The sequence below is a fragment of the Littorina saxatilis genome, linkage group LG1, assembly GCF_037325665.1.
Source record: "Littorina saxatilis isolate snail1 linkage group LG1, US_GU_Lsax_2.0, whole genome shotgun sequence".
NCBI classification, from domain to species: domain Eukaryota; kingdom Metazoa; phylum Mollusca; class Gastropoda; order Littorinimorpha; family Littorinidae; genus Littorina; species Littorina saxatilis.
In genome coordinates this window covers 86,827,776-86,849,290 of record NC_090245.1, presented here as the reverse complement: position 1 = coordinate 86,849,290, position 21,515 = coordinate 86,827,776, and the positions used below count along the sequence as shown (strand labels likewise).

Sequence of the window (21,515 nt, the reverse complement as noted above, 5' to 3'; positions counted from 1 at the left end):
TTACCCGCTTTTCTCATAAGACACTCATCGGATAGTCGTGTTGAGCTCATAAAACCTGAGACGCATCCAAAATTCATCAAACGAAAACTGAAGATTAAGCGTTTAATTCATTGAGACCACAATATAAGAGTATCTGTAACGAGAAATAGGATACATTAATAAAAGACAACATTTACGTCTTCTTTTCCTGCGCTTGTGGGATACAACTCCGATGTGCACGTGTTTGCTTTTTGGTGTGTTTTATAAAGTGTTGATTTTTTTTCATTTGCGATTATAGGCAGATATATTTTTTATATAAGCATTCCCGATTTTGGCAAAGTTCTTTTCATATCTCCTCTTTCTGCGGACGCATTAGATGAAGCAGAGAAATGTCCAGAGGTCCCGGAAGTGTCCTGCGGAAACAGGGTCGAAGCACAGCCGAAGTACACAAACCGAGGTCAGTCTTCCAGCGGTGTAGAGTTCGAATCGATTCGAGGCAAGGATTTGCTGTAGTCTTTTTTCCCTTCCAGCCAGTAGGTGTCCTGAGCCCCCTTGCCCTGTTTAGAAATGTATAAAAACAAGGTTAATTAGATAAAAAGCAATGACACTAATGTCTAATGAAAAGTACAAGCACTCGAGTATCCCACCATCTTAAAAAAGACAGCAGCGCTGAGGGAAGAATGAGGATAAGGATTAGATTGTATATAATCCTGTGAGGTTACCCTCATGGACATTCGGGTCGCTTTCTCTCTGGGGAAAGCGAGCTGCCATACAGTACAGTATAGAAATATAACAACAAGCCTTACCACCATGACAACAATCTTTAAAATGATAACAGCACAAATAGAATTACAATAACAAACACTGCCACCGGGTCAACTATCTTGAAAATAAAGTTAACAAACAAAGGCTGTACTCACCGATACAAGAACGACACAAGACGATACGAATTTTCGCTTATGAAAGCTTCATCAGGAAAAACAAGAAATCAAAAGACAACAAAAAGTTCCGTGTCGCGTCTGCTTTCTTTTGTGTTCTTGTTTTTCCTGATGAAGCTTTCATAAGCGAAAATTCGTATCGTCTTTTGTCGTTCTTGTATCGGTGAGTACAGTAATCCTTTTTTTTTATACTTTGTTCATCTTACCACAGTCCCTTTGTTGTTTAGATTTATCTTGAAAATGATAACGGCACTGATTGAATTACCGTAACACGCATTATCACCCCGACAACCATCTTCAAAACGATAATAGCATTGGATGAAAAACTAATGTCAAGTAACACCGACCGGCCAACAGCAGAAACAAGCATCATCAATCGTCTAACCACCTAATTAACTCATAGTCTCCCAGCTACGGATATATCCGTACCCACTCATATGGCTCTATCCGACCAGGTACGGATATATCCGCTCAGACTGTTAGCTTCATTCGCTTCCTGTAACGTCCATCTAACGCCTGCATTCCAGCGTATTGATACACAGTTTCTACACAGTTACTACAATTCTGAGTGACCTGCTGCAGCACAGCTGGTCTCGGCTAAAAACAAACTTGGTCAACATAGGTGGGGTAGAAAGTGTTAAAATGATAACAATTCTGATAGAGAGACAATACAAAACAAAACGAAGAATACAATGGCATACAAATTCTTTAAAAAAATCACACCAAATACGAGTAATACAATCAAAAGCAAGATCACTCGTCCACCCATCTCCTTCTCCTCAAAACAAAATTTATGTTCCAAAAATGTCGTTCACCAGTTCTACACCGCTACAAGGATTGATTCACTTGTCTAAGTGCTCACAATGCTCAGTAAATAACAGAGATTTTTCAATGGCGCAATGCAACTCATGTTCACCGAATAATTCATTCAGCCTGCTGATGGTCTTCTGATGATACGTACCTTAACATCTATAGTTCCTCGGTGGGCTAACATATAGCCTCCGATGTCATCCAGCTTCGTCTTCGTCTCTTCACTCACTTGAATTTTCAGAGCTGAAAAAAATAATTAAAAGCTTAACTTTTCTGTGTTAAAAAACTTACACATACTTATTTTGTAACTGTACTTGTATACTTGTAACTGGATGAGTAACGTATGCCACAATTATATGATTAAGTTATATAATTATACGTCTAATTCACTATTCGAATGAGAATAATTTCCCCAGGATAATTATCCAGAAGGGGGGGGGCCTATGTAAAGGATTGATTCTTTTTAGCTCATTAGAAACACGCGAGTGCCGAGACTACTATAATCACGTCACGCGGGTCCGAGATTACCGAGACTATCTACGTCAGAAAGATGTACGTCATTTCTTTCAGCCACAGTTCTTTCTTTTATTGCAGACTTCGAAGGAAAAGAAATGTCGTGTCTGATTAAATTATTTCAACTTGTAGTTCCTAGGGACGAATTGTTTATGCAACCGAGTTGTTTGTGCATCGCTAAGCAACTACTTAGAAACAGAAACGCCGGAAGTAGAAGAACAGGCCGTTGAGATCAACAGACCAGGCAAGTCGGAGAGCTCCAGATTCTCGCACTTAACTAGACGTTACTAACGCTGCAGAAGAAGGAAGCCGTTATCCCAGAGGGAGAACCCGTTTCGCCGTCTTGAAGGGTAACTAGTTTGTTAGTTAGTCGTGGATTTCGATCGAGAACGAACCAGATGATATCATATTCATTTGTCGCAGAGAATGCGTGTAGATGTGTTCTTTCTTCACTTAGTTTTGTCGTAGAATTAGTAGAATGAATATTGATAAAATTGTCATTTAGGGAATGTCTGATATTTAACAGCTTCTACGTTTGATCGCAGGTTCGTACACGGGAAGACGAACAAGCAAGACATCACCGACAGAGCTACGTTTTAGAAGCGTCATTTACGTCATCGTCGTCATGGAGTTCATCGTCATCATGGTTCCTGTAAACATGGTTCATCACCGATAGTCGAGAGTCGTCTCTGCAGACTGTGATCATCCACTGTAAATGGATCCTTCGTCGTCATTATAAGGAAGTACATGTTTATATTTGTTTCATCACCTCCAAGTAACTAAAGAACTTTCATCGTCGTCATTTGGGATTGTATGACAAGGAGCCACGTTTCCGGAGAATAATATTGATGTCAAAATCAATGAACAATAACCATATAGTGTTGTGAAGTGAAGAACTGAATCTAAGATATATTATTAATGCATGACCTGAGTCAACATTGTGTAAGGTCGAGGAGCCATTAAAAGAAATTATAATTCATGCTGTTGATTTCTGTCCTAAATTGCCTTGGACAATATCAGCCGATAGCTGAATCATAATTGAAGTCAAAATATGGGATTTTAGTATTAGGAAAGAAAAATCCGCATAACATTCTCCACAATACCAATGATTATGACCATAAATTTCCTGCTTCTCAATTAAAGCAGAAGTGGGTTTTTTTCTGACTGATTGCATGTGCCTGTGCCACAGTTGCCACTGATCTAAAAATAGAACCCGCTGTGTCTAATTTTTCAGTTTCGACTTGCGAAGATTCCTCTCATAATTATGCCATGTTAGTGGCATATAGCTTATTATCCACATTACCAAATGATGAGTTAGTATACAATTCCCAGCAGCTAACAGAAAACACAAGTGTTATTCCGATAACGTAGCAGCTAGATCAGCACGTAGCAGACTACACTGAAATACGGCTGCATCTGTTCAGTAAATGAATGTTTTCCGAATTATTATTTCAAGGCAAGAACAATCGGAATCGAAAACGTGTAGGGTTTAGAACGTTCTTACCATATATAAGACTTATTACCAACCTGCCTCATGCGTGCAGACTCAGTGCAACGTGACGAGCAATTTTTGTTTTTGAAATAAGACTCAGTCGAGTCAGTGCAGTGGTTCCATTGCCATAGCCTAGCAGACGACATAAATCCCGCTCAGCAAATTAACATGTTGGGCAAATGTGAACGATAAAACGATGGGGATATAATACGTGTAGGGTTCAGAGCATTCTTACCGTTTATATTTAGTACCAGACTCCCCGATGAGTGAAGATACCACACGAGAAACATGCCACATTTATTTTGAAAATGTGCTTTCCGTCGACCTTGACAAGGGGCAAAACTCTGCACAGTCAATCTGTCGAAGCTCGATGAAGGTTTCGAATCGCCACTAACTAAGAGCACAGTTCTTTCTCCGAGTTTAAATGAGGTCTCTATGAAAGATCATCACTTTTTAGCTTAACGCTACACTGGAATTTACCAACAGAAATTAAAACAAGAGTTTGCGTGTGACGAAAGCACGACACACTTGAGACAGCCCACACAAAAGTAGATCTGACACAAACCTGACCACACAGTTACGCCTATCCAAATGCGCGTTGCAAAATGTGCGTTTTGAATCTTCTTTTTTTTTCTCTGGCGGTACTGACAATATCGTTATTGAAACAATCCCAGTGCACTAAGGGATTTATAGAGCAAATCTCGACAATAATTATTGAACTCAGCGCTATGCGCTTCGTTCAATAATGAATTTACTCGATTTGCTCTATAAATCCCTTAGTGCACTGGGATGTCTCAATAACTTAAATAATAATAATAATAGTAAATAAATAATAATGCATAGCATGTATAAAGCGCATGTATCCAGGGTTTAAGCTCAAAGCTCTGTACAATCGTAGGAAGAAAAGATAAATGAAAACAAAGTCACGCATAAACTATGAACAGTACCTGCAAAGAAGACCTTCCCCATGATTACTTAAATGCTACTCGTGAAAGAAACAGGGCAAGTCCATTTTTGGTGCAAACATTTGCTATGAGGCTGTTTATGTTCCCGTTTGAACCTTATTCAACCAGAAAATGTCAGCCTCAGATGGAGGTGAACCCCTAAAAAAAATATGCACGAATAAGGTGTGTCTAATTACTGAGAACAATCATTTTTGACTCACATGCGAAGCAAAAGTGAGTCTATGTACTCACCCGAGTCGTCCGTCCGTCCGTCCGTCCGTCCGGACGTCCGTCCGTCCGTCCGTCCGGACGTCCGTCCGGAAAACTTTAACGTTGGATATTTCTTGGACACTATTCAGTCTATCAGTACCAAATTTGGCAAGATGGTGTATGATGACAAGGCCCCAAAAAACATACATAACATCTTGACCTTGCTTCAAGGTCAAGGTCGCAGGGGCCATAAATGTTGCCTAAAAAACAGCTATTTTTCACATTTTTCACATTTTCTCTGAAGTTTTTGAGATTCAATACCTCACCTATATATGATATATAGGGCAAAGTAAACCCCATCTTTTGATACCAGTTTGGTTTACCTTGCTTCAAGGTCAAGGTCACAGGAGCTCTTCAAAGTTGGATTGTATACATATTTTGAAGTGACCTTGACCCTGAACTATGGAAGATAACTGTTTCAAACTTAAAAATTATGTGGAGCACATGTTATGCTTTCATCATGAGACACATTTGGTCACATATGATCAAGGTCAAGGTCACTTTGACCCTTATGAAATGTGACCAAAATAAGGTAGTGAACCACTAAAAGTGACCATATCTCATGGTAGAAAGAGCCAATAAGCACCATTGTACTTCCTATGTCTTGAATTAACAGCTTTGTGTTGTATGACCTTGGATGACCTTGACCTTGGGTCAAGGTCACATGTATTTTGGTAGGAAAAATGTGTAAAGCATGTGAGTCGTATGGGCTTTGCCCTTCTTGTTAAAGTAAAACATGTACAAATAAACTCGATTTTAACGTGGTGATTTTCGAAATGTCAATTTTGCTGATACAACAAAGGTTCAAATTCGCTTTGCCCGCTTGTATCATTTCATAAATAAAATCAAAAATCCGAGTGCACTCTAGCAACTAGAGAGCCAGAATTGAAGCACAGACAAAATTAGCTAAGGTTTTAACAAGTAATTTGTCATAATGATGGTGTTCTTTCTTAAATTGGATTAAACATCTCCTAGTTTACGTCTAATTTTCTTCCATTACTCCTAGCGTCTACTTGTCTGAGACCAAAATCAACCGTTGAAAGTGCCCAAAATTTGTACTCAAATTTGAAGAAATAACCTGGCTTTTGCAGACATTTCTTGGTTTGTACACTGAAGGCGTGTTTTTTTCTGACGTTACCTTATACGTCACTCTACCCACATAAAACAAATGAAGTGTAAAAGACAGGTTCCCTCAAAATACTTTGGGATGGAGCATTTTTTACGTTTTTTTGAATGAGAAAAGTTATTGTGTTTAATTGATCTGACTTTTAACAGCCAGAACGCACTGCATTGTTTTCAAAAAACGTCATGTTTGTGACGTCACACCGAGTTGCCATGAGTATATGCACACATTGAGCCCTCGATAAACACTCGCGCATGTTAATAATCAAAAACAAACCTGGTAAGAGCTGTTTCAAAGCAAATGGAAGTATTCGGGTCTGTCAGCTTGTGGTTATGGGAGAGGTTGAGGCTTAATGTTAGCCAGGAAACTGAGAACGGTGAATGTAGCACACACATTTAATTTGAAGGCATAGAATAGCAGGTGCTTCACACTGAATCAGAATTCAAACTCTCTTTGTATTCAGTGCTAGGCTAATACGAAAATCTCATTTTGACCAAATTTGGACTTACTACCTTCTGCCAATACACGGCAGAATTGTATACAATTGCAACGTTAAAATCAAAGTTTAGATGTCAAATTCAGATGTAGCAAAGAAAGGGCTAACTATATACCATGAAGCCAAACTGCATATTTTGTCGGGTTACTCTTTAACGGAGCGTCTTTTTAGGGGATATTTGCAAGATGATAATACCTTTTGACTTAATATGAAGAAGAAACAAGTCGCGTAAGGCGAAATTACTACATTTAGTCAAGCTGTGGAACTCACAGAATGAAACTGAACGTAGTCCGCCGCTAGCGCAAAAGGCAATGAAAGTGACGAGCCTGTTCGGCGCGGTAGCGATTGCGCTGTGCTTCATAGCACGCTTTACTGTACCTCTCTTCGTTTTAACTTTCTGAGCGTGTTTTTAATCCAAACATATCATATCTATATGTTTTTGGAATCAGGAACCGACAAGGAATAAGATGAAATAGTTTTTAAAACGATTTCGGAAATTTAATTTTGATCATAATTTTTATATTTTTAATTTTTAGAGCTTGTTTTCAATCCAAATATAACATATGTATATGTTTTTGGAATTAGAAAATGACGAAGAATAAGATGAAATTGCTTTTGGATCGTTTAATAAAAAAAATATTTTTAATTACAAGTTTCCGATTTTTAATGACCAAACTCACTCATTAGTTTTTAAGCCACCAAGCTGAAATGCAATACCAAACCCCGGGCTTTGTCGAAGATTGTTTTGCCAAAATTTCAATCAATTTGATTGAAAAATGAGGGTGTGACAGTGCCGCCTCAACTTTTACAAAAAGCCGGATATGACGTCATCAAAGGTATTTATCGAAAAAATGAAAAAAAACTTCCGGGGATATCATACCCAGGAACTCTCATGTCAAATTTCATAAAGATTGGCCCAGTAGTTTAGTCTGAATCGCTCTACACACACACACACACACAGACAGACAGACAGACACACACACACACACACATACACCACGACCCTCGTCTCGATTCCCCCCTCTATGTTAAAACATTTAGTCAAAACTTGACTAAATGTAAAAATCATCAATGATTGTTCTAAATAACCAACAATACGCTACTTTGAATGATTTCAGCTTATCAAATGCTCACCTGATCCGGTGGATTCCATTCTTGAAGCCACATTTACCGTATTTCCAAACAGACAATACCGCGGCATCGTCTGTCCCACCACCCCTGCGCACAAAAATTGTCATTCTTCTTGGATGCTAACATTTACTTAGATTCGGCAACAACTAAATAAACCAAAACCTCACTGCTTGACCCTGTTTTCAAAAATTAAAATTAAAAAACTGACGTTAAAGCGAAATCAAGTAAGAGAAGACGTTACAATGCGTACAATGGAACAAAACGTTCTGTCACTTCTTATGTATGTTTACCAAGGAAATGACCAATAACTTTCAAATTAAAATTCAAACGTCACTTCTTATGTATGTTTACCAAGGAAATGACCAATAACTTTCAAATTAAAATTTGAACGTCACTTCTTATGTATGTTTACCAAGGAAATGACAAATAACTTTCAAATTAAATTTAGAACGTCACTTCTTATATATGTTTACCAAAGAAATGACAAATAACTTTCGAATTAAAATTCGATAGTCACTTCTCATGCATGTTTACCAAGGAAATGACAAATAACTTTCAGATTAAAATTTGTCTCCGTGACTTAGTCATATCATCATTGAATGATTGCTCGTGCAATTACTGTAGTGCATCTGTCAGTCTGTATATAATGAAAGGCTGTAGGAGAAGGGGTGGCGGGAATTTTTTGCCTGATTTCTCTTCTGATTACTGTTTGCTTTGTGATATTTCTAAGAAGCTCGGACTTTAAAGAGGCTCATTTTGGTTAAATAATTATATGTCAGTTAAATTTTGCTTCGTTTCAAAGAATACAGTATTGAGAGGGCAAGCATATCAGCCTCGTTCAATTTACGTATCTATAATACTACTTGTTAGAGAGACTTGGCAAGTCTGTTTCTGGTGCAAACATGAGGATGTTTATGTTTATATTTGCTCCTGAGACGTATACATATACTTTTTGACTTAATTATAAAAAGAGAGAGAGGGGATGGGGGGTGTTTTAATTTTTCTTACCAGCAGCGCATGGCCCAGTGTGAATCCCAATTCGCAGAGACAGTTGCATGCCGGGACGGTGCACGACCCGGAAGGAGCCGATGGAACTGAGAAAGTCGAGCGCCACGTTGGCAATCTCGCTCACGTGACGATTTTCGTTTCGTTCTGGAACTCCGCTCACAACCATGTAGGCATCCCCAATAGTTTCCACCTAGAGGAAAAGGAGGAGGAAAACAAATGATGTGATTCTGCCCCAAAACAAACGATGATGTTGTTGATGAGTGAACAGATCCTTTTATTGCATTATACAAAAGTCTTGACAGATCTGTGGCAGGACTGTATACTCGGGAAGGAAGGAACCGTTGACCGCAGATAATACGTCCATTTCCATTTTTCATAATAATAATAATAATAATAATAATAATAATAATAATAATAATAATAATAATAATAATGATAATAATTGTGAGTAAGTACTGGTGTCACATGACTGATGTAAACCAGTTGATTGGCTAATGGTGATGCGCTAAAACTGTTAGCGCACTCTTGGAGTGCGCTAACTTTTCCACAAAGCGTATTCTTCCGCCCTTTGCCTAAGCGAGACTGTACTCTCATCCTCAGAATTAATTAATGACATGTAGCTTATATTCTCCACAATACCAATGACCATAAATTTCCTGCTTCTCAATTAAAGCAGAAGTGGGTTTTTTCTGACAGATTGCATGTGCCTGTGCCACAGTTGCCACTGATCTAAAAATAGAACCCGCTGTGTCTAATTTTTCAGTTTCGACTTGCAAAGATTCTTCTCATAATTATGCTGTGTTAGTGGCATGTAGCTTATTATCCACATTACCAAATGATGAGTTAGTATATACAATTCCCAGCAGCTAAGAGAAAACAAGTGTTATTCCGGCTAGATCAGCATTTCGTAGCAGACTACACTGAAATACGACTGCATCTGTTCAGTAAATGAATGTTTTCCGAATTATTATTTCAAGGCAAGAACAATCGGAATCGAAAACGTGTTGTGTTTAGAACGGTCTTACCATATATAAGACTTATTACCACCCTGCCTCATGCGTGCAGACTCAGTGCAACGTGACGAGCAATTTTTGTTTTTGAAATGAGACTGTCGCACAGTGGTTCGATTGCCATAGCCTAGCAGACGACATAAACCCCGCTCAGCAAATTAACATGTTGGGCAAATGTGAACGATAAAACGATGGGGATATAATACGTGTAGGGTTCAGAGCATTCTTACCGTTCATATTTAGTACCAGACTCCCCGATGAGTGAAGATACCACACGAGAAACATGCCACATTTATTTTGAAAATGTGCTAACCGTCGACCTTGGGGGTCAAGGGGGTCAACAATTCAAGGGGAGTCACTCTGCACAGTCAATCCGTCGAAGCTTGACTGGAGGTTTCGAATCGCAAATAACTAAGAACACAGTCCTTTCTCTGAGTTCAAATGAGGTCTCTCTGAAAGATCATCACTGTTTAGCTTAACGCTACACTGGAATTTACCAACAGAAATTAAAACAAGAGTTTGCGTGTGACGAAAGCACGACACACTTGAGACAGCCCACACAGATGTAGACCTCGACCACACAATCATAGTTATGCCTATTAAAATGCGCGTAGCAAAATGTGCGTGTTGTATCTTCTTTTTTCTCTGGCGGTACCGACAATCTCGTTATTGAAACAATCCCAGTGCACCAAGGGATTTATAGACCAAATCTCGAAAATAATTATTGAACTCAGCGCTATGCGCTTCGTTCAATAATGAATTTTCTCGATTTGCTCTATAAATCCCTTAGTGCACTGGGATGTCTCAATAACTTAAATAATAATAATAATAATGGACATTTATATAGCGCTTCTCCACAGCTCGAAGCGCTTTACAAGTTCAATTTACAAGTTCAATCAAAAACACAACACGATATATACAACTAATACAATTTGTCTCAGATGAAAAGGAAAATACTCATCAAAGAGCACATAATTATACATGCTTGCATAAAATACAAAGAATCAAATTTTTTCGCAGCGCAGCACAGTGCACAGTCATGTTCTTTACTTAAATGTTCCATCGCTGAGAAATTCGGGACGCAACTTCCAAGAGGAGAGCTAGCAGCAACAGAGTCGCGCTACCCAGATATTGTGCGTGTTTAGGTGTTATCATCAACCTGCACTTCTAGCAGAATCTGTCTGAAGAGACGATAAACAACAATATTCAACCAACCAACTATTCTGGCAGAAAAAAACCACCGGTTTCTGAGTTTGCACATATAATTGACCCGTGTCTGTTAAAGCCCGGAGTCGAACCTGAAACCCCTGAAACTGGGTCATAAGTCCAGTGGTTTATACAACTGAGCTACCGTAGCCATCAAGTTACACTGACCTTATAGACATCATGCTGAGACAGGATGGAGTCAAAGTTGGTGTAGAGATCGTTGAGAAGGTCCACAATTTCAAACGGGGAGCTTGCAGAGGCGAGGGACGTGAATCCCACAATGTCAGAGAAGAAGACGGTCACCCCCTCGTACAGCTCTGCTGGCACGGTCTGTCCGTTCTTCAGCTTCTCTGCTACAACCCTGACAACGTGGTTTGGATGATGCTTTTGAAGTAAGCTAAAGTTATGAGGCATGTGTGTTTGTGTAGGCCTATGCGTATGTGTGTATGTGTGTGTGTATGTATGTGTGTGTGTGTGTGTAAATCTGTGTGAGTGTGTGTGTGTGTGTGTGTATGTGTGTGTGTGTGTGTGTGTGTGTGTGTGTGTGTGTGAATCTGCGTGTCTGTGTGTCTGTCTGTGTGTGTGTATGTGTGTGTGAGTGCGTGCGTGCGTGCGACCAAGCGTTCGAGCGTGCGTGCGTACATGCGTGCGTGTGTGTGTGTGTGTATGTGTGTGTGTGTGTGTGTGTGTGTCAAAATTAAAGTCCATTGGACAAAGTAATCCAAGAAACGTTATTTGTATCGATAAAAAGATGAGTGTTAAAACCCTTTCATGACGGGCCACGAGTTTACTCGCGTTAAATTCCTGTCTATTGTGGCTTCATCATTGAAGGGAAGTTCGAGAATGGTTCAGATTCACATTTGTTTTGCAAGTTCAGACTTCTTTAAGCGTTACCTTGGCAACATTCTGTAGAGCAGCATGTCGGACTTCTTCCTCTCGTCGACCAGTTCCCGTGTGCGTGTCTCGACGATGTCCTCCAAGTTGTTGGCGTACTTCTCCAGCAACGCCAGCATGTTGTCCACAATCCCTGTTCTTCTGTGGAACAAGCACGTGCACTTTAGCTTAGGTCAGGTTAGGTCAGGTCATATGGCACAAACACACACACACACGCACGCACGCACGCACGCCCGCACGCACGTACGTACGCCCGCACGCACACACGCACGCGCACACACACATACAAAAGCACGCACGCACGCACACATACGTATTGTTTATGTACAGGACGTAGGTAACGTTATAAAATCAACACTACACATTTTTTTTTAAGTTGAGCTTTTGTCCAGTTTAAAAGCCGATAGGTCGAAGTTCTTTTAGATACTTTCGCTTTGTCCACAAATAAACGTTCCATTTAAGTCTTTTTTACATTTAGTCAAGTTTTGACTAAATGTTTTAACATAGACGGGAAATCGAGACGAGGGTCGTGATGTATGTGTGTGTGTGTGTGTGTGTGTGTGTGTGTGTGTGTGTGTGTGTGTGTGTGTGTGTGTGTGTGTGTGTGTGTATGTGTGGTATGTGTGTGTGTGTGTGTGTATACATCGATTCAGAGAAAACTACTGGACCGATCTTCATGAAATTTCACATGAAAGTTCCTGGGTATAATATCCCCAGATACTTTTTCAATTTTTTTGATAAATATCTTTGATGACGTCATATCCGCCTTTTTATGAAAGTTGAGGCCGCATTGTCACGCCCTCATTTTCCAAATCAAATTAATTGAAATTTTGGTCAAGTAATCTTCGACAAAGTCCGGACTATGGGATTGAATGTCAGCTCGGTAGCGTATTAATTAGTTAATAAGTCAGCTCATTAAAGTTGTGATTAAAATCGAATTATTACTAGCAGATTTAAAAATAGTTGCATCGTATTCCTCAATTTCTCCTGATTTCAAAAACATATTCATATGTCATGTTTACAGTAACAATGTGCTCAGAATTAAAGAAAATAAGAAATAAGAAAATAAGTACTGCGTTCGCGCGCTACGCGGTGACGAGCGTGACTAGTCTTGTTTTTTTCGTGTGGTTAGTCGAGACTATTTTGATATAGTCTCGGTGAAGACTGTTTTTTTGTGTTTTAATCTGTTCCCTTTATGCCGACATCTTGACTAAATGTGTTTATATCGCTTCACGCGACTTGTTTTACTCTTCAACCTGCAATTATTGTTTGAGGATAAATTGAATTTCAAAGTCAAAAGCTGTAGCTTTTCGTCACAATGTTGCCTCAGTTTCGAGACATTGCCACAATTATCTCCATCTGCATTCCAATAAATTCAGGCGTGTAATCGGGGACACTTGAAGATAACAAACGCTTTCTTGTTTCGTGTTTCTTTCTCGGTCCTGAATAGCCAGATAGGGTTATGGGATATGAAAAAAAAACCACAAAAACAAACAACAACCGTTACATCCTAGTGCAACTCACCTTCCCTTGGTAAGCGCAGCGAAGCGTGTCTTGATGGACGGAAACAGCGGTCTGTCCAACGGACATTCGGACCAGCCTTTCTGCATCAGTTTGAGCACGATGGCGGGCACATCTTCCGGCCCTTTGTGGCCGGTGCCGGTGCCCGTGCCCGTGCCCGTGCCCCCAATGGGCACCAGGGGTCGAAGTAGCGGGTTCTCGCCTTGTTTGATACGTGTGATGATTTCTGCGACCGAATTCGAGACACTCTCATTTATGGTGTAGGTGTTCGTTTGTGACTGAATCAACTAGTGATTTGTGCGATCGAAAATCTTGCCTAAATACTTTTGTTTTGTATAGACGGCAATGTGCATGTTCTAAAGCTCTAAAGACAGAGTCCATGCTATAAAAGGCCTGCTCCCTGTTGCATCGGTAATTAAGAATGGAAAGTGAAAATGACATGAGAATCTCTCTGTCTCTTTCATAATCACTATCTCTCTTTCTCTCTCAAAATTCCTCTCTCTCTCTCTCTCTCTCTCTCTCTCTCTCTCTCTCTCTCTCTCTCTCTCTCTCTCTCTCTCAAAATCACTCTCTCTCTCTCTCAAAATCTCTCTTTCAAACTCTCTCTCGCAATACAATTCCGTACACATACCTGTAGGTGTCATCAAATCAGTGTCATATGGGTAAGATCTGAAGAGAATTTCAAACAACACGATTGAGAAACTGTACACGTCAGCTCTCTTCAAATCCAATTCTGACATCTTGGGTACAGTGTCCACCGAATTTCGCAACACCTCGGGAGCCGTCCATAGCAAACCTGAAACAAGTCACGTTAAGCAAAATTACTTCATTTATTCAATCTGTCAAATTCACAGAATGAAATTGAACGCACTACATATTTTCACCAAGACAATGTAGCTTTGTCGATAAAAACGCAGCCAAGAAACAGCTGACACGTTTACGTGCAAAGCGAACTGAAAGTGACAAGCCAGAATAGCGCAGTAGTGCTTGTGTTTAACTGGAAAGCACGCTGTTTTCTTTTTAACTTTCTGAGCTTGTTTTTAATCCGAACATAAAAAATCAATATGTTTTTGCATTAAGTAGATGATAAAGAATAAAATTAAATTAAATCAATTCAGGATCGATTTCTTACATCTTAATTTGCATTAGAATGTTCAGATTTTTAATGACCAAACTCACAAATTAATGTCTGAGCTTCCAAGCTGAAATGCAATTCCATAGTCCGGGCTTTTTCGAAGATTGCTTGACCAAAAATTCAATCAATTTGATCGAAAAAGGAGGGCGTGACAGTGCCGCCTGAACTTTCACTTAAAGCCGGATGTGACGTCATAAAAGACATTAATCGAAAAAAGGAAAAATGGTCTGAGGATATCATCTGAGAAAGTTGTTTTGGAAAGTTTCATGATGATTGGTCCAGTAGTTTCCTCGAAATCGATCTCCACCCCCTGTGACATCCGGTCCCTACCCGGCATGCTAAGAGACGGAAAAACAGATGTGGCGATACTTACAGGTATGGTGGGGCTTATTTTTCATTTCAAAATGACAATAAAACAGGGAACACATTGCTCCTCGGGGTATGAATGAATGTGTGAATCAATACCTATGTGTTCACTAACAAAACACAAGCAACAAAACACAAGCAACAAAACACAAGCAACAAAACACAAACAACAAAACACAAGCAACAAAACACAAGCAACAAAACACAAGCAACAAAACACAAGCAACAAAACACAAGCAACAAAACACAAGCAACAAAACACAAGCAACAAAACAGCACCCCAAAAAACATTCAACAGGAAAACACCCCCATCTCTTCGCATACTTTTGCAACGTCGGCAGTCGTCGCTCCCATGATTGGCCTGGGAGGGAGGGAAGAAGGAATGGAGACCAAATTCCGCCACCTTAAGTGTCCAGCGATTGTCCACAAGACAGTTACTGCTCTTCAGTCGTCCGTGGTAGCGCAGCGGGCTGTTATGCAGGAAGTTCATGCCCTGAACAAAAAGCGACGGAACGACTAGTTTTAACGTGTGAAATAATGAAGGAAAGAACTTTTGTGTTATGTTGATGTACGGTGGAAATGGTTATGCATCCCCCCCCCCCCCCCCCCCCCCACAAAAACAAACAAGTCGCGTAAGGCGAAAATACAACATTTAGTCAAGTAGCTGTCGAACTCACAGAATGAAACTGAACGCAATGCAACGCAGCAAGACCGTATACTCGTAGCATCGTCAGTCCACCGCGCACGGCAAAGGCAGTGAAATTGACAAGATGAGCGGAGTAGTACTTGCGCTGAGAAGGATAGCACGCTTTTCTGTACCTTTCTTCGTTTTAACTTTCTGAGCGTGTTTTTAATCCAAACATATCATATCTATATCTATATGTTTTTGGAATCAGGAACCGACAAGGAATAAGATGAAGGTGTTTTTAAATTGATTTGGACAATTTAATTTTGATAATAATTTTTATATTTTTAATTTTCAGAGCTTGTTTTTAATCCAAATATAACATATTTATATATTTTTGGAATCAGAAAATGATAAAGAATAAGATGTACGTAAATTTGGATCGTTTTATAAAAAATTTTTTTTAAACAATTTTCAGATTTTTAATGACCAAACTCACTCATTAGTTTTTAAGCCACCAAGCTGAAATGCAATACCAAACCCCGGCCTTCGTCGAAGATTACTTGACCAAAATTTCAACCAATTTGGTTGAAAAATGAGAGCGTGACAGTGCCGCCTCAACTTTCACGAAAAGCCGGATATGACGTCATCAAAGACATTTATCGAAAAAATGAAAAAAAACGTATGGGGATTTCATACCCAGGAACTCTCATGTCAAATTTCATAAAGATCGGTCCAGTAGTTTAGTCTGAATCGCTCTACACACACACACAGACAGACGGACAGACAGACAGACACACACACACACACACACACACACACACACACACACACACACACACACACACACACTCACACACACACACACACACACATACACCACGACCCTCGTCTCGATTCCCCCCTCTACGTTAAAATATTTAGTCAAAACTTGACTAAATATAACAAGTCGCGTAAGGCGAAAATACAATATTTAGTCAAGTAGCTGTCGAACTCACAGAATGAAACTGAACGCAATGCAACGCAGCAAGACCGTAGCATCGTCAGTCCACCGCGCACGGCAAAGGCAGTGACATTGACAAGAAGAGCGGGGTAGTACTTGCGCTGAGAAGCATAGCACGCTTTTCTGTACCTCTCTTCGTTTTAACTTTCTGAGCGTGTTTTTAATCCAAACATATCATATCTATATGTTTTTGGAATCAGGAACCGACAAGGAATAAGATGAAAGTGTTTTTAAATTGATTTCGAAAAAAAAAATTTGATAATAATTTTTATATATTTAATTTTCAGAGCTTGTTTTTAATCCGAATATAACATATTTATATGTTTTTGGAATCAGCAAATGATGGAGAATAAGATAAACGTAAATTTGGATCGTTTTATAAATTTTTATTTTTTTTTACAATTTTCAGATTTTTAATGACCAAAGTCATTAATTAATTTTTAAGCCACCAAGCTGAAATGCAATACCGAAGTCCGGGCTTCGTCGAAGATTATTTGCCCAAAATTACAACCAATTTGGTTGAAAAATGAGGGCGTGACAGTGCCGCCTCAACTTTCACGAAAAGCCGGATATGACGTCATCAAAGACATTTATCAAAAAAATGAAAAAAACGTATGGGGATTTCATACCCAGGAACTCTCATGTCAAATTTCATAAAGATCGGTCCAGTAGTTTAGTCTGAATCGCTCTACACACACACACACACACAGAGACACACAGACACACACACACACACACACACACACACGCACATACACCACGACCCTCGTTTCGATTCCCCCTCGATGTTAAAATATTTAGTCAAAACTTGACTAAATATAAAAAGTAGTGGCGGACTGAGAGGATTTCAAAGAGGACCTCTCGGAATCGGAGTAATGCTTCCTCAATGGCGAGGGGGGGGGGGGGGGGGGGGGGGGGGGGGGGGGCATACACATCAATGCCTACTTGAGCCTACGAGTTTAGGTGGGAGTCGCAGTCCACGAACACATATGAACAAGATAAAAGAGGACCCGGATATGCATACAAGTAGAGATATGCAGTTCTTCCTCATAAATTGCTACATGCAGGCGCGATGCATTCCAGTGCAAATATGTCATTCTATACAGGCACGGCTAGAAAGGAACAAGTGGCCCAGATGTGGCAAGCAGTGAGGTAGTGAACAAGTTTGTAGATGAGAGACTTTGTACCAATAAAAGTACACCTGCACTGTGTTGCTCTTCGCGACAATAAGCATTATCGCAGTAGATCAAAATGATAATGCATAAATTCTACATTTCTTGAAATTACTGTATATATACGCAGAGATGATGGAGTCGACCCCCCACCCCCCACCCTCTCTCTCTATCTTTTCTCTCTCTCTCTCTCTCTCTCTCTCTCTCTCTCTCTCTCTCTCTCTCTCTCTCTCTCTCTCTCTCTCTCTCTCTCTCTCTCTCTCTCTCTGTTTCTCTGGAACTCCTTACCCCAACAGATAAGAAATGCAACTTCAGTGAAAATGTTTAAGAGACAGTCACGTTCACACATCATTCGTGAATGAAATGTCTTGTTCGATTGTTATTTTGTTAAACATTTTGTACTAATGTTAACGGATGTGTAGCTGATCGGAGCAACTTATTCCCAAATGAAAGGTATAACTATGTCAATGTAATTTTGTAATTTTTTGAGTTCTCCTTATGTAATTCCTTAAATGCACATTGTGTTGCATTCTGTACAATGTATTTCTGTATTTTATATGATTGAATTTATATTTGCAATGTGGGTCTGTCTTTATGTGTTGTATAAAGGACAGGTTGGAAGAATAGGCTTTGCCTAAAACCTTTATCCTTTTGTAATAAAGTTCTGAGTCTGAGTCTGAGTCTGAGTCTCTCTCTCTCTCTCTCTCTTTCTCCAGTAATCATGTAGAGGTGACACTGTACAGGATACCTTTTTCTTTCGAAAATCCGAGTTTATCATTTGACTGTAGCTACAACGACGTGTCTCCGATGGTAATTTCCGCTCAGCTATGTGTAGTTACCTTGCCTCGCCTTTAGGAAAGACAAATCTTCTCCAGCTCATAAAAACCTCGACAAAATCGTTTTAGGAATTTCTTTATTGACGTTAAAACGCCCCTCTAATGCACTCAGAACCAGACAATCAAGTTAAGTGACTCAGATCAGAAGGTTTAAGACATTGCAGACAACTCTGCTTTTTGACGTAGCAATCAAGTCGACGCCAGCACAAAAGGTGAAAATCCGATCAAAGCGGAGTAGGAATAGAAGTCGTCATTTTCTTGTTTAAGTTGTCGACGTTCACCGTATTGTCAAGAGCCTTTTTTTGTGATTTTGTGGGATTTTCAATTAAACATCAAGAGAACATAAACCGATAGACTGCTTAAGTTCCAAAATCAACACTCAAACAACAAGAACGATTGATTTATGGAACGTTTAATTATTGACATGAAATATATTAAACGTATTGATTATTGTTTCGTTTTCGTTTCATAACCCAACATTTCTTGCTTTTTGTCGTTTCCTATTTATTCAAAATGAGAGTAGTAATGGTTTTCTGACGTAAGCATATAAAGCACTCCGTCGCGATATAACCTTGAATGGTTGAAAACGACGTTAAACACCAAATAAAGAAAGAAAGAAAGATATAAAGCACTGAATCTTTCAAAATGTCTACACGATGTGACTCTGTAGTCGATGCAAAAGGTTTGTGAAATGAGTCTACTATACAAAAAACGACTACGAGCTTTCGGAAGAAGCAAAAAATCGACGCCGAAACAAAAGGTCAAAATCTGGACTAGAGGAGTGGGAAGTCACAATCTAATTGTATCGCTGTATGTCTGTAGTAATGGCCCAATTAGGCGTACACGCCAAAATCTCAGCTTGTTAGTTAAGATAACGACGTTTACCGTGCGATCGGGAGCCTTAGTGGTAGTTTTTGTGGGATTTTTAATTGAAAAATAACTATGCATCAATAAAAATAATCGTTAAAGTAAACATTAATTAAAGAAAAGTACCCGTTAACCAGAATATACGACAACCATTCATTTAAAAAGTGAACTTTGATTACACACAAACTTACTTTCATCCGAGCATCGCTATCGGCGAACCATTTATCTATCCGTTCTGTAGAATCCCTCCCACGCCCCTCCCGTTTCCCTTCTCCATGCATTTCTGTCGGGGGCTGTCACCAGTAGGTCGGGGAAGCTCAGCTGGGTCCAATTCTTAATGTTGTCTGACCAACTCTTGCGTTTATTATATAATATATGTCAACCACGGGTCTGTTGTTGTGTGTGCAAATAATAACTAATGATACACTTTAAATAACACTTACTTACATGGACAAGATCAGTCGCGAGGCTAACTTTGAAGGTCCAGTCCAGTGTAATATCGTCGTTTTCGATAATATCCTGCAGAAGAAAGTAAACACATCGATGTGTTACGTTTGACAACATTAATCCGACTCCACAGCTGCAAACTCACAGAAAAAACAAAGACATCATTGGGCAGAACAACAGAATGAGATTATGCCCTGTTGGATTATCTTGAGAGCGACCTGACAGCAAATAAACACATACAAATTAAGTAGAAGTTCAATGCCTTTGGCACAGTCAACCAGCCAAGGCATTGCATACCCTCAGCGAAGGACACACACACACACACATACACACACACACACACACACACACACACACACACACACACAGTACTTTTTATATTTAGTCAAGTTTTGACTAAATATTTTAACATCGAGGGGGAATCGAAACGAGGGTCGTGGTGTATGTGCGTGTGTCTGTGTGTCTGTGTGTCTGTGTGTCTGTGTGTGTGTGTAGAGCGATTCAGACTAAACTACTGGACCGATCTTTATGAAATTTGACATGAGAGTTCCTGGGTATGAAATCCCCGAACGTTTTTTTCATTTTTTTGATAAATGTCTTTGATGACGTCATATCCGGCTTTTCGTGAAAGTTGAGGCGGCACTGTCACGCCCTCATTTTTCAACCAAATTGGTTGAAATTTTGGTCAAGTAATCTTCGACGAAGCCCGGGGTTCGGTATTGCATTTCAGCTTGGTGGCTTAAAAATTAATTAATGACTTTGGTCATTAAATATCTGAAAATTGTAAAAAAAAAAAAAATTTATAAAACGATCCAAATTTACGTTTATCTTATTCTCCATCATTTGCTGATTCCAAAAACATATAAATATGTTATATTCGGATTAAAAACAAGCTCTGAAAATTAAATATATAAAAATTATTATCAAATTTTTTTTTCGAAATCAATTTAAAAACACTTTCATCTTATTCCTTGTCGGTTCCTGATTCCAAAAATATATAGATATGATATGTTTGGATTAAAAACACGCTCAGAAAGTTAAAACGAAGAGAGGTACAGAAAAGCGTGCTATGCAGCATAGCGTAACCACTACCCCGCTCGCGCGCTCTTCTTGTCAATTTCACTGCCTATGCCGTGAGCGGTGGACCACGAGTATACGGTCTTGCTGCGTTGCATTGCGTTCAGTTTCATTCTGTGAGTTCGACAGCTACTTGACTAAATATTGTATTTTCGCCTTACGCGACTTGTTTTCTTTACAGCGTATACTAAGAACAGGCTAAGGTAGCGTTTGATCACAAATGGAAGAGCTGGTCGACTTCCATTGTGTTAAAGTTACTATATTCCCAATTGTGTGTGAACTTCCACACCCAACTTACTGTAGCCATAGTTTGGCAACCAAAAAAAGCTTCCTTTTTATGTATCTCGGCAAGATTTTTTGTTTGTTTGTTTGTTTGCTTAACACCCAGCCGACCACAAAGGGCCATATCAGGGCGGTGCTGTTATGACATTTAACGTGCGCCACACATAAGACAGAAGTCGCAGCACAGGCTCCATGTCTCACCCAGTCACATTATTCTGACACCGGACCAACCAGTCCTAGCACTAACCCCATAATGCCAGACGTCAGGCGGAGCAGCCACTATAGATTGCCAATTTTAAAGTCTTAGGTATGACCCGGCCGGGGTTCGAACCCACAACCTCCCGATCACGGGGCGGACGCCTTACCACTA

The 21,515-nt window shown here is 39.6% G+C and overlaps 1 protein-coding gene across 1 annotated transcript; it reads right to left on the bottom strand.

Moving 5' to 3' along the window:
- Positions 1-437: 437 nt before the first annotated feature.
- On the bottom strand, positions 438-21,170 carry LOC138951860 (atrial natriuretic peptide receptor 2-like). The gene is made up of 11 exons (XM_070323453.1): positions 21,162-21,170; positions 19,787-19,858; positions 15,116-15,329; positions 13,967-14,131; positions 13,339-13,561; positions 11,815-11,955; positions 11,089-11,281; positions 8,705-8,894; positions 7,700-7,783; positions 1,879-1,970; positions 438-536 (listed from the first exon to the last, which is right to left on the bottom strand). The coding sequence occupies exons 1-11, from the start codon at positions 21,168-21,170 to the stop codon at positions 438-440; spliced, it is 1,482 nt and encodes a 493-aa protein (XP_070179554.1).
- Positions 21,171-21,515: the final 345 nt, after the last annotated feature.

Excerpts from the sequence above, each read along its gene's own strand:
- LOC138951860 (XM_070323453.1), bottom strand. Across the intron at positions 14,132-15,115 it reads CCTGTTGAATGTTTTTTGGG|GTTTGCTATGGACGGCTCCC; the intron begins GTGCTGTTTTGT and ends GACTTGTTTCAG. Across the intron at positions 7,784-8,704 it reads CACTGGGCCATGCGCTGCTG|GGGTGGTGGGACAGACGATG; the intron begins GTAAGAAAAATT and ends TTTTGTGCGCAG.